At 40.4% G+C, this 12,500-nt stretch overlaps 2 protein-coding genes across 2 annotated transcripts in view; one reads left to right on the top strand and one right to left on the bottom strand.

The window, feature by feature from the left end:
- The first annotated feature begins 5,398 nt into the window (after positions 1–5,398).
- On the top strand, positions 5,399–12,026 carry Got2 (glutamate oxaloacetate transaminase 2). Its single transcript, XM_043003803.2, has 10 exons — positions 5,399–5,577; positions 6,755–6,911; positions 7,674–7,802; positions 8,164–8,247; positions 8,852–8,989; positions 9,117–9,260; positions 9,460–9,571; positions 9,793–9,949; positions 11,009–11,168; positions 11,378–12,026. Exons 1-10 carry the CDS (start codon positions 5,498–5,500, stop codon positions 11,498–11,500), a joined length of 1,284 nt encoding a protein of 427 aa, XP_042859737.1. The 5' UTR covers positions 5,399–5,497; the 3' UTR covers positions 11,501–12,026.
- Positions 12,027–12,105: 79 nt separating this feature from the next.
- Positions 12,106–12,500, bottom strand: part of mRpL3 (mitochondrial ribosomal protein L3) — a 4,940-nt gene continuing 4,545 nt past the window's right edge. Inside the window, exon 7 of the mRNA XM_043003804.2 lies at positions 12,106–12,470. Within this exon, the coding sequence (XP_042859738.2) occupies positions 12,231–12,470 (240 nt within the window). The 3' untranslated portion in view covers positions 12,106–12,230. The remainder of the gene's footprint in view (positions 12,471–12,500) is intronic.

The raw sequence follows: 12,500 nt of genomic DNA, 5'->3' as shown, positions 1-12,500 counted from the left end.
GTTAGCCTTTTTTTTTGCATTTGTGTAATTTAGCGTGTTTTAGTCGGTGTTTACTTAGAATTTTATGATTTTTTTTTTAGATCCATATTTACCACCCTGGCTAACTGCACAGGCATGGGCAAGCTTTGATACATTGATGTAGAGTCATGACATTGTTGCTAACATTGTATTACAAATTAACTTAATAGCATGATTATATTCTATAGTATATCAACTGTGAATAGACATTTGATAAATGTTGTAATAGGGTATCATATACCGAATTTCGGATATAGCATAATTACATCTTCTAGTATAGTTGATGTTATGAAATAATAACATAACTCTGCATACCTCATGCTAGGGGGCCTGAAAGGTTGTATCATATGGCACTCTGAAATGTAATGTTCAAGTGTTCGTTTATACTCTTCGTTGCAAAGTCTGCATTTAGTTTCTTCTACATTGCATTCTGAACTGACCTGCCAATACATTCTGTATCCAAGTCTAATTCTTGCAGTCACAATATCACATTGTCTTGTCCTTGTCTTGTATGAACCATAAATGAATCTCTCCTGCGAAAACTGGTCAAAATGTTTTATGCTACAGCTTTCAGGTCTTTGAGAGTTTGTTAGCTCCATCAAGTCCTCCCTATTGGAGGTTCTTATTATGTGTGAAATCCTAGCAAGAGGTATGCCAAAGTCTATATCCAAAATTTGCTTATCACATCCTGCCCTGGCCAAGCGATCAGCATGATCATGTTTAGCGATTCCAACATGCGATGGTATCCACACAAAATGTATAACATGTCCCCGTTCCTTGGCGCGATGTACATTTATTCTTATATCATTTACGATATTTCCAGCACCTTTATCAAGAGTGTTCAGAGCCAGGAGAGCACTCTGCGAGTCGCAGAAAATTACTCCTGAGCCTTGAGTTAACAGAAAGTCTGTGGCTATGAGTATTCCTGCCAACTCAGTTTGCGTAGTGCTCGCCCAGTCATGAACCCTCCTACAATCTTGGTGCTGCAAAATATTGTTTTTATATACAACATAAGCACATCCTGCTCTACTTCCAGACTGTAGGGATCCATCAGTGTAGCACTCATAGTCATTATTCAGAGTTTCAAGATGCTCATTAATGGTTGCAAGGGTGTGTTGCTTAAGTACAGCTGGTGAAACTGTGTCTTTTTTAGGGACATCAGCATAAAATACGTTCAATGTCGACATTTTCCACGGTGGAATAGAACGTCCATATGGGAACCTACTCAAGAGCATATTCAATCGGTGTATGAATCTGTATGTCACTTGCAACCATGAATTTGAATGTGACTCGGTATTGTTATGCAAAGATGGATTCACTATCTTATATTTAAATTGTCTCTGGAACTCAGTATTATAGAGGGGTTCTTTAATTGCTTTGACACCAAATATGATATTAATGTATGATATTCTTTCGTAAATAGATAGCAAGTTGAGTTTCTTTCTCATGTTCACAATCCTTGTTGTTTTGGGGGCACCGAGAATGATCCTCATAGCTGCATTCTGTACAATTTCTAGACAAGTTAACTCTGATTCCCTAAATGATATAAAGTGTAAGGCATGGTAATCTACGACTGACCGTCTATATGATAAGTAAAAGAGTCTTGCAATATTAACATTGACACCATGTTCTCTGCCAACAAGAGTCTTGAGTGGCTTCAGCCGCTCCCACAGTCTTTTCTTTAAGTTCATAATGAGTTCTGTGTCGTTAACAGTCACCCCGAGATACTTGTATTTGTGGCAAAGATCTAGCTCAGTGTCATCTATATGAAAGTTTGGCAGTGGGATTGTAAGAGGATTGAGTGCCTTGGTTTTTTCAACTGAGATTATCAAACCGCACTCAGTAGCTTTTGTGGACAGTACATTAAGAATCTTTTGCATTCTATCCTCGGATGAGGTTTTAATGCAGATGTCATCAGCATAACAAATAATGAAATCACTGCCCTCAAGTGGTATATTGCTTAATAATCTGTGCATTAAAATGTTAAATAGCATGGGGCTAAGTACGCCCCCCTGAGGTGTGCCAAGCTCGAACATTTTAGAGTATGTACTTTTGATTCCCCTGAAGAGAACATGAGCTGATCGGTTTGATGAATACATTTGAATCCACGTTAAAAGTTTACCTTGAATACCAAAGCTAGCCAGTTGCTCAAGGATAAGGTCTCTGTTTGCAATATCAAAGGCAGATTTAAGATCGAGAAATACAGTTTGCTGAGAATTTGTCAAGTACTCTGCAAAGCAGTGCTGAGTGCTACGTCCTGGGAGGAATCCATACAGTCTTGGAGATAACTTGGCATGTATGCGATACATGAGTCTGCTCAAAATAATTCTATTAAGTACCTTACATGAACATGAGGTCAATGAGACGGGTCGGTATTTATCATATGTGAAAACGTATGTTGGTTGTCCTTAGAGTTCGATCGAAATTCTCTTCTTTTTTTTCTCTTCTTCTTCTTCTTCTGCTTATGAAAGATTGGTAGAAAGGATGACTGATTTCATCTTGGCTATGATAAACCGGACATATCCTCAGACTGATACAGAAGTTAGATTAATGGAAATACGTTTATTCTGTTAAAGAATCGTAGGTTCTATGGTGAGCACAATGGGCAGAAGGTAAATGTCAGTGGGCATGTTGCAGGTTGCCTATGATTGCCCTGAAATCAGCATGTATGATAGGATTGTCGTTTTTTTATAACTATACGTCGGTAGATGTCATTTATTTATTCGATTTCAAAAGTATTCTTTGTGTTTGTTTTTTGCTCATACATTCCCTATTGGAAGGAGCTAATTAGTGTTCTCTTTACAGGGACTAAGATCTTGTCTGGTTGGAGCTTTCTCCTCTTACAAGACTTAGGGATGTGATGTTATTATGTCCGCGTAAAACATGAGCGGAGTAGCCAATGGGTCACATTTTGACTTTCCTGTCCTCGAGCGATAGGAAGAAGTGCCGACTTTTCTGCCATTTGTGAACTCTTCGTAGCCTGATTAGGACATTAATCACTCGACGATCTTCCATCCAAATCGAGAACCAGACTTGTTTTGGGACTTTTAATACTCTCGTCAGCGGATAGTCATTATTGAGACCCTCTGTTTTGAGGAAAACTTTGAAATAGGTCAGCTGGCTTGAGGCTCTAAACCTTTCTTTAGTCTGTTGACGTCGGGGCCTTTAAAGCTTAAAGCGACTGCAAACTTAGAAGCAAAGAACAGAACAAACATGAGCCTCATTCTCGTTACCAGGAACCTGTGGGAAGTTTCTATGGCAACGGGTACAGTCCTTTTCGTACCAGTTTTATTAACAATAACAGTCATGGGATCAAATAGGATTTGAGTTCGCCTTCGCATGCACCCACCCACCCACCCACCACCGAGTCCCACGAAGAGAGGCATACTCCTTGAGCCAGCGTGACCTGTAACTGGAAGGATTATGAAAGTCATACGCAGCCCCTGCCTCGTGCCGATGTCATTCGCGGGATCTCTACAGCGCTAACGAGGAAATGGTAGCTTGTTCCTAGCCTCATCAAGAGGACCAGACGATTGACCTAACACAGCCTGGATTAGGTCACCCGTCTTGCTGGAATAAGGGACCTAAGAGATGCGTTGCCGTCTGCAGGTCGTATGAGAACTCAGCCTCACTCAATTTCCCAGAGAGCTTCTCTTTACCGTGCACGGCTTACACGTGGATGGGTGTAAACGGGAAGGGAAAGAGAGAGATAGAGAGGGAGAGGGAGGGAGGGAGAGAGAGAGAGAGAGGGGGGGGGGGGGAGGGAGGGAGGGGAGAGAGAGAGAGAGAGAGAGAGAGAGAGAGAGAGAGAGAGAGAGAGAGAGAGGGGAGGGGGAGAGAGGAGGGAGGGGGGGGAGAGAGAGAGAGAGGGGGGGGAGAGGGAGGGGGGGAGGGAGGGAGAGAGAGAGAGAGAGAGAGAGAGGAAGAGAGATGAAGAGAGCGAGAGAAAGAGAGAGAGAAAGAGGAAGAGAAATAAAGAAAGCGAGAGAGAGAGAGGGGGGGAGAGAGGGAGGGAGAGAGAGAGAGAGAGAGAGAGAGAGAGGGGGGGGGAGGGAGGAGAGAGAGAGAGAGAGAGAAAGAGAGATGAAGAGAGCGAGAGAAAGAGAGAGAGAAAGAGGAAGAGAAATAAAGAAAGCGAGAGAGAGAGAGAGAGGGGGGGGGAGGGAGGGAGGGAGAGAGAGAGAGAGAGAGAGAGCGGGGGGGGGGGGGGGGGGGGAGGGAGAGAGAGAGAGAGAGAGAGAGAGAGAGAGAGAGAGAGAGAGAGAGAGAGAGAGAAAGAAAGAGAGAGAGAAATAAAGAAACTGATTTATAAAGGAGAGAGAATTATCAGAGGCAGAGAAAATGAGAATTGAAGGGATGGGTAGATAGACAGGTAGAGAGAGAGAGAGAGGAGAGCATTGGCGTGGCCAGGGGATGGCCCCATTATCTTTAATGTGATTGGCTTTGGGCTGGGGTTGAGGCGGGCCACTTGGGTTAGTATTTAAAGAAAGTATGGCTGGTGGAGACAGGACTGGTAAGTTAATGATCTTCCGACATGTGTGTTTGTTTCTTCTTTTGTTTGCGTGTGTGTGTGACACAGAGAGAGAGAGAGAGAGAGAAGGAGAGAGAGAGAGAGAGAGAGGGAGAGAGAGAGAGAGAGAGAGAGAGAGAGAGAGAGAGAGAGAGAGAGAGAGAGAGAGAGAGAGAGAGAGAGAGAGAGAGAGAGAGAGAGAGAGAGAGAGAGAGAGAGAGAATGTGTGCGTATTAAGTGCACTCTTGTATCTTATTTGGACCACTCGTCAAAACAGTTTGGGCTCCACTTCTGGAGAAGAGATTTGTGAATTGTCGACTTAATATCTAGTGTCGATTAGTCCATCAAGACAACACGGAATCGGAAAAAACACACAAAGAAAAACCATCTGAACGTAAGGGATAATAAGACACGTCACAGACCCTATCACCTAAAAAGCTCTAGGAACCTCACCCAATTACCCAATTTTCCACCACATATACCTCCCCCCCCCCTTCCTCTTACTTAAAATCTCGATTACACTCTCCTTCACGAACAAAACAAAAAAATATATGCGCAAAGCAATACGTGCACATGCAGGGAAGTCTCGTGTATGCGATTTCGTTCCGTCGACCAATCAGGTCACAGAAGAGCGATTGCGTCACCACATGGCGAGATCTGATCACGTGTAAATCACGACCTCACGAATCCCTCAAAGTAAATGAACTCCCATTATTTTCGCCGGCGAGATACGTAGCACAGGTCGACAAACGTATTTCATGACTGCAACGGATAAGGGAATAACTAGACATGTAAAAATATCAATTAGATATTCCGTCTGGCGACACCTGGCAGCGCCCCGGCAGCAGGAGGACTCGGCAGTGTTGCCAACAAGCCGCCCGTCGGAGCCTCAGAGGCAACCCAGATCTCGCGGTGGGAAAACGCTTCGCTCTGCCATACTCCCAGGAAAAATAATCTTCCCTTCTTGCAATGGCCGTCGCAGGACCCCGTACGCTCAACCTCGTCAGACAAAATCAGGCCTCGATCCAGCATGTCTGTTCGAGAGCCAGGTAAGAGATCGGCTTTCGAAGCGAAGTGTTGCAAAGGAGGAGAAACATGGAGAAAACCGGCTTTTTAACATCGATCTCAAGGGCGTCAGGAGGTCGTGCGTTTATAAATATGGTTGAATTTGCAAAAAAATACGCACCTGTAGGGCTAGGTCTATATGGCATAGAGGAGAGGCTGTTGAGGGTCAATGAAGAACGTAGATAAATGGGTTGTCATAAAGAGGAAGAAGGTAAAAAATCGATGTTTAAGGTGCGAGTTGCATATTGCTAGCATTGTCTTTTCATTGCAATGCAAGTTGTCATTGTGATACGTCAGTGGCAGGACTTCATATTTCTGTGAGGTAGATTACATGTATTTTTTTAATATTACGAATGTATTATTGTTACCTAGATGACATACAAAGTCTGAAATTGAAATGGAAAATTCCCATGAGATGTGATATGCCGGTAAGGAAAGACGTAATAAATAATTAATTGTTTCATAGTCATGTATACTCAACGATATATTGCAAGTCTCTCACGATATGTTTTGCACAATTTGCAGTCATTTGTCAACTGTATATTAGCAGTGGTTATCAAAAATGTGTAACAGTACCAGGGATATACCAGCTGCAGAGATTATATAGTAAGTTTTGTCAGTCTAATCTGTATTAAGAAAAGCAAAGAAATAGTTTGCATCTTGGGATTTATTTCCTAGGGTTAATGGGCAATTTCAAACTATCATGTTGCCCCACTGTTGCTACGTATGCTGGTCCTCTTGGCAGACTGTGTAAACTTGTATCTATGTGAAGATGTATTTTAAATAATTATGCTTGAATGATCGATATTATTAATAAGAGAGAGAGACCAAACCCAATTTGAATAGATATACTTTGCAGTTCTCAGATTTTGTAATATCAAAAGGCTTAGGACAGTTTGATACGTTATTAATTCTTACAAGACCGACCACATCTTACACGTTTAGCTTCGGCTGTGCATCTTAAGATGTGTCTTTTCTTTCTTTTTAAGACTTATGGTATGATGGAAGAATCTATATATGATCTACTAGCAAAGTAATACTAATCAGCATTTGGTATGCCCTAGTGTCGAATCAGAACTACACTCAAATGTCGTCTTACAATAAGAGTTCTTATACCTCGTTTAAGCGGAGAGAGAACCTAACCCGATGTTTCCTTTACAGCTCCTGGTGGTCTGGGGTGGAGATGGGACCCCCAGATGCCATCTTGGGGGTCACCGAGGCATTCAAGCGTGACACCAACCCCAAGAAGATGAACCTTGGTGTCGGTGCCTACCGTGATGATAATGGCAAGCCTTTCGTCCTTCCCTCCGTCAGGAAGGTGAGTTGGAATGGAGGAATTTCCCGGTTTCTTTTTATTCCTTATCCTTATTGGTGGATTCAGGGTGTTCGAAGAGAGGAAGGTGCTGATTGGGTAATGTGAGACTGATGTATGGAAGTTAACCCACTCACAACGGGGACATTCCAGCCTTGCATGTTACAATGCCGGGGCTCTCGAACGCATAGGCCTAAATCAATCAAATAAACGACGCCGTATGGCGTCACCCAGCGAACGGGCCTAGAATGCGCGGTACCGTAGTGTACCACCCGTCCAGAGAGGGTTAATAGGTGTTTTAGCTATCCTAGTGGTGATTTTTAGCATTTCAGAGGCATTTTCTAATCATTTTGGAGCAAAATTTATTTACGTTATGGCTTCAACTGACTTGTTTCTCTGTGTTGTATATTCTTTGTTTGCACTGGCACAATTGGGTATACTAAGGGTGTCCCCTACCCCCCTAGATCCACCACTACTTATCATTTCATTTTGATTTTACAAATCTCTTATGGTAGGAATTAATTGTGGCTGTATTTTCATCAGTATGTCACACACATTTTTTCATTTTCCACAATTACACTCTTCTTAGCTCTCCAATTTAAAAATTCAAAGTACTTGTATTCTTCATACCATAATATACTTTAATCAATTTTTCAATACTTTAAAAAAGTATTGAGCTATGTAGGTTTAAAGCTCTACTATTATTTCAAAATATTTATTATGAATATATGAAAAAAAGTCTTAATCCTTATTTTCCTTACTTTTCAGGCTGAGGAGCTGATTGTGAGCCAAAAGTTAGACAAGGAGTACCTGCCAATCTCCGGCAGTGCTGACTTCTGCAAGCATGCTATTACCTTGGCTCTCGGGAGTGACAGCCAAGCCATTGCTGATGGACTGGTTGTTTTTTGAAGTGGTTTCTTATTTCTAGGCTATGTAAAATAAGATTGATGGTTATTCTGTATTCATTATATAGAACTCAACTTATTTGGTTGGTGGTTTTTCTGTAGTCATTTTATAGGACTTAACTTATTTGTTCTGGAGGTAGACAGGTTTGTCTGTTGATCATGTGTCTGTTATCCTCCTTTGGGGACTGGAGAATGAAAGATTAGTTAAAGGGGAAAGCTAAATTTTCTTATGACTATAGGAATGTTGAGTATGTACAAATTAAACAAATATTTTGTAGGGGTTGTTCTTTTATTGATAATAGATAAGTAGTTATATTTTACATTTGATTTATTTATTCTTTCTTTCTTTCCAGAATGTTACCGTTCAAGGCATTTCTGGCACTGGCGCTCTCCGCATTGGCTCCACCTTCCTCTCAAAATTCTTCCCTGGCCCAAAGGTATGAAGTAAAATAAGGTTGCCTTTGGTATATGTTACTAACACACACCTGCACATCTGTCATTAGCCTCGGCACCTGCTGGCACTTCGGCAAAAACCTCTATCACATGAGGTGTGAAGAGATATGAGTTTATACCTCCTGGCAATTTATTGTCATGAAAGGAACCACTCCAGGCTTTATATTGCTAGAGTAAAAGTGATGAAGATTTTTTGTCTGATTGCCATGTGTTATTGCCTTTGGCTCAAAGGCTGCAGGAATTGCTTGAACCTGTGCCTCTATCAGATTGGACTGTAGATAGGCCTTCCGTCTTATTACACTGCAAGTTTTAAGTCGATATGGATAGAATACAACCTGTATAATTATGAATCATTTTGAGAGAGACTGCAAATTATCAACTTGCCTTTTACTGTTCATTAGGATCTATTGAAAATACCAAGACATTTGATTTGTATGTGGTTACCTCTACAGGAGAGGATTTGGTAATACTGTATGATATTCTAGAAGTGTAACTCTAATATTATCTTTCTTAATTACATTTTTTCATACTATTAGCAATATATATTTTTGTAGTTTATGTAATTGTTCATTTTTTGTTGTTTCCTAGAATGTATGGCTGCCAGCACCAACCTGGGGCAACCATGTTCCTATCTTCAAGCACGTCAACATGGATGTCCAGCAGTACAGATACTACGACCCAAAGACCTGTGGATTTGACTTTAAAGGAGCCATTGAGGATATTTCTGTAATTATCGCTGCCATGAGTTTGCTTGCGTTCATCTTGTGCTTAAATCATGCCAGATGTTCTTAATCGGCTACTTTCTAAACATTGGATTTTGGTATGCTATTAATATACTTTTTTTTGATTTCAGAAAATCCCTGAAGGTAGTTTGATCATGCTTCACGCCTGTGCTCACAACCCCACTGGCGTAGACCCCAAGGCAGAGCAGTGGGATGAAATGAGCAAGGTTATCAAGGAGAGAAAGCTGCTTCCGTTCTTCGACATGGCTTATCAAGTAAGAGAAAAGCGTTAGTTTTGCTGAAGGTGTATTTTTCATTCATGTATGTTACTTTGCGCTCTGTCAGATAATAAGATTTGACTTTGAGGCAGATAGTTATCTTTTGCTAATTGTATTACAAAGTCTCATAGATATATGACAAAGGTGAAAGTAAACGAAAATCACCATCAAATTTCTGACTTTTTCCCCTTTGCAGGGATTTGCCTCTGGAGACGTAGCCAAGGATGCTTATGCTGTGCGCAAGTTCTTGGCTGATGGCCACAAAATCTGCCTCTCCCAGTCGTTCTCCAAGAACATGGGATTGTATGGTAAGAAAATATATATGTTTAACTTTTCCTTTGCATATTGAATCTTCAGTATGATGTACATTCATTTTTTCTTTTTCTTTCTGTTTTCTTCTCCTTTCCAGTATGGTGTACATTCATTTTTTGCTTTCTTTCTTTTTGTTTTCTTCTCCTTTCATTCTTATCCATTCAGACCAGCTTTTCTGAATAGTAAAACTAACCTAAATAAAATCACTTCCCAATAGGTGAGAGAGCCGGTGCATTTTCAATTGTATGCAGCGATAAAGACGAAGCCGCCCGTGTCCTGTCACAGGTGAAGATCTTGATCCGACCCCTTTACTCCAACCCACCTCTCCACGGTGCCCGCATCGTGTCCACCATCCTCAGCAATCCCGAATTGAAGTGAGTGCTTGTACATTATTTTGTTCTCGTTGGAAAGTGGTATGTTAATGTTACATTTTACAGAGTTCAGCCAATTACTTTTCTTAAGTGTGGTTTAATGAGCGGTACAGTACTGTACCACCCGTCCAGAGTGGGTTAATGTTACATTTTGCAGAGTTCAGCCAATGATTTTTCTTAAGTGTGGTTTAACCCATTCACGCCGGGGCGGAATTTCGCCTACTCCCGATAACGCCGGGAAGATTTCAAGCGCGCAACCGTTCGTGCCGGGGTGTTTTCCCGCTGCGCGCGGTCGCTCTGACGCTCGCAGAGCGTTTTTCACCCACCCTATCCTTATGGTTTGCGTGATTGCGTCTAAAGTGTAATCATGTGTAGAAAGTAGTGCTATGTTCAGAGGATGTATATCAGTCGAAAAAGATGTTATAGCACTGTTTTTTTAGTGTTATTCTATTGAACTTTTTCCATATTCTTTACTCCTATGTTGTAATACCAATGGGAAGTGGAAGCATTCTTCTAGTGAGGTAACAAACATAGTTTTTTTTTTCAATTTTTTTTTTCTTCCTAAACGAAAAGAAAGAGAATATGAACAACCATACATGTGCATACAAGTGAATGCAAGTAACAACAATGTTTTTTCAAGTGTCATTTTCTTTTAGTGGGGCAACAAAAAGATGTTATATAATTTTTTTTTTTTTTTTTTTTTATTACAATTGATTTTACGATAGCCTTTCGACTCAGATCATCATATTCAACAAATCAGAAACAGAAATCACCATGCCGTAATCAAGATTACGTATGTACCTGAGACGTCATTCATATTACGTTATATCCCATTTTCTACTATTTAGAAGGATAAACTAAAGTAGCTAAGACAAATCAAGTATGAAAATCGAATTGTACTAAGAATAATCTATCATTCTAATGCGGACGTTTCAGCACGTCGTGGCCTGGACGTCATTTTTTCGACCACGTGTCAGCACGTCAACCGGCGCGAATGGGTTAAGTATAAATCATGCTTTTTGGAAAATAAGTAATAATCCAGCTTTTCTCCTTTTCCAACAGTTCTATTTGGCTGAAGGATGTCAAGGGCATGGCTGACAGGATCATTAACATGCGCACCAAGTTGAAGGAAAACCTCGCCAAGGAAGGATCCATCAAGGACTGGAGCCACATCACTGACCAGATCGGCATGTTCTGCTTCACCGGCATGACCCCTCCCCAGGTAAAACTCCTTAGTGTTCAGTCTTAATTATACATAAAAAAAAATAATGGCAGTAAAAAAAATATTGCAAAGTATTGTTTATACTTTAAAAAAAATGTCATATCACAAATTGAACATTGGAAGAGCACATTTGAGGACTATATTATATATTTCAGGAAAAAAAGCTTGAATTAATTTCTGACTTGTACCCCTTTCCTCTATGTTTTCAGGTCGAGAAGCTGACAAAGGAGTTTTCCGTGTACCTGACAAAGGATGGACGTATCTCAGTCGCTGGCATTGCCTCCAGTAATGTTGAATACTTGGCACATGCAATGCACCAGGTCACCAAATAAACAATTTTTCCAACTCAGAGAGAGATCTATTTATTGGGAGTGTGAAATGGGACTTTTTTACAATTGAATATCACAGTTGAATGGAATAGAAAACAGCCAGTGTTAGAACATGCACATTTTAAAAACTTTACATGGTTATTTCTTGTGCTTGGCATTGCTGGTATCATGATTTAAAGACATGCACTGCTTTTCCTGATATTTAAAAAAAGCTTTGCTATACTTATTATTTAAAACCTGAGAAGGGCTCAATGAAAATTTGTTCATACGGTAATGAAGCAGACAAAAGATAGTCATGAGATTTAGAATCATCCACCTCCCCCATTCTGTACATTTCTGTAGATAACTCAAACCCTAAGAATTTTATATTAAATTAATCCCCCCAATGAGATTCAAGAAAATGTTTGCTTTATTTGAAGGTGTAATTCATTTCTGATATTATTTAAAACCATTATTTTGGTGTATATACATCTTGTGTGCCTGTCATTGCAGGCACAATTCCATGTACACAATAAACAGTATAATATTTTAACTTCTGTTCTTTTTCCTTTGAAAATTTCAACATTTCCATCTGTATTGTGGTATATTATGGGTATTAAATGTCAAAATTATTCACTGGTTTTATATTTTCATCTTCAACATACAAGTACATAAATATTTACAGTACAATTTACAAATATTGAGTAACTGCAATTCTGCATTTCAAAACAAAAGAGCTACTTGAATTACCCACTTATTTCTCTGCAAAGGAAATGGATGGCTGAGAAAAAACGTGTAAATCTTCATCGAATAATTCTTCTTCAATATCAACTTCATCCTGGAAAAGTGTTGGGAAGGGTGGGGGGGTTTGCTCTTGACGGAGCTGATGAGCCGGCAAGATGCTATCGTAGAGATAAACATATGCACCTGTTGGGCCGGGAACAGCTGGTCCACTCACCCAGAGGACATTGTAGTGTGTGTTGATACGCCATATCTGCAATGCGTCATTATCGTAAATTTGTAC

The sequence above is a fragment of the Penaeus japonicus genome, unplaced genomic scaffold (assembly GCF_977035675.1).
Source record: "Penaeus japonicus unplaced genomic scaffold, GWHDUDI00000001_assembly GWHDUDI00000013, whole genome shotgun sequence".
NCBI lineage: Eukaryota > Metazoa > Arthropoda > Malacostraca > Decapoda > Penaeidae > Penaeus > Penaeus japonicus.
This window is presented reverse-complemented; position numbering and strand designations above follow the sequence as displayed.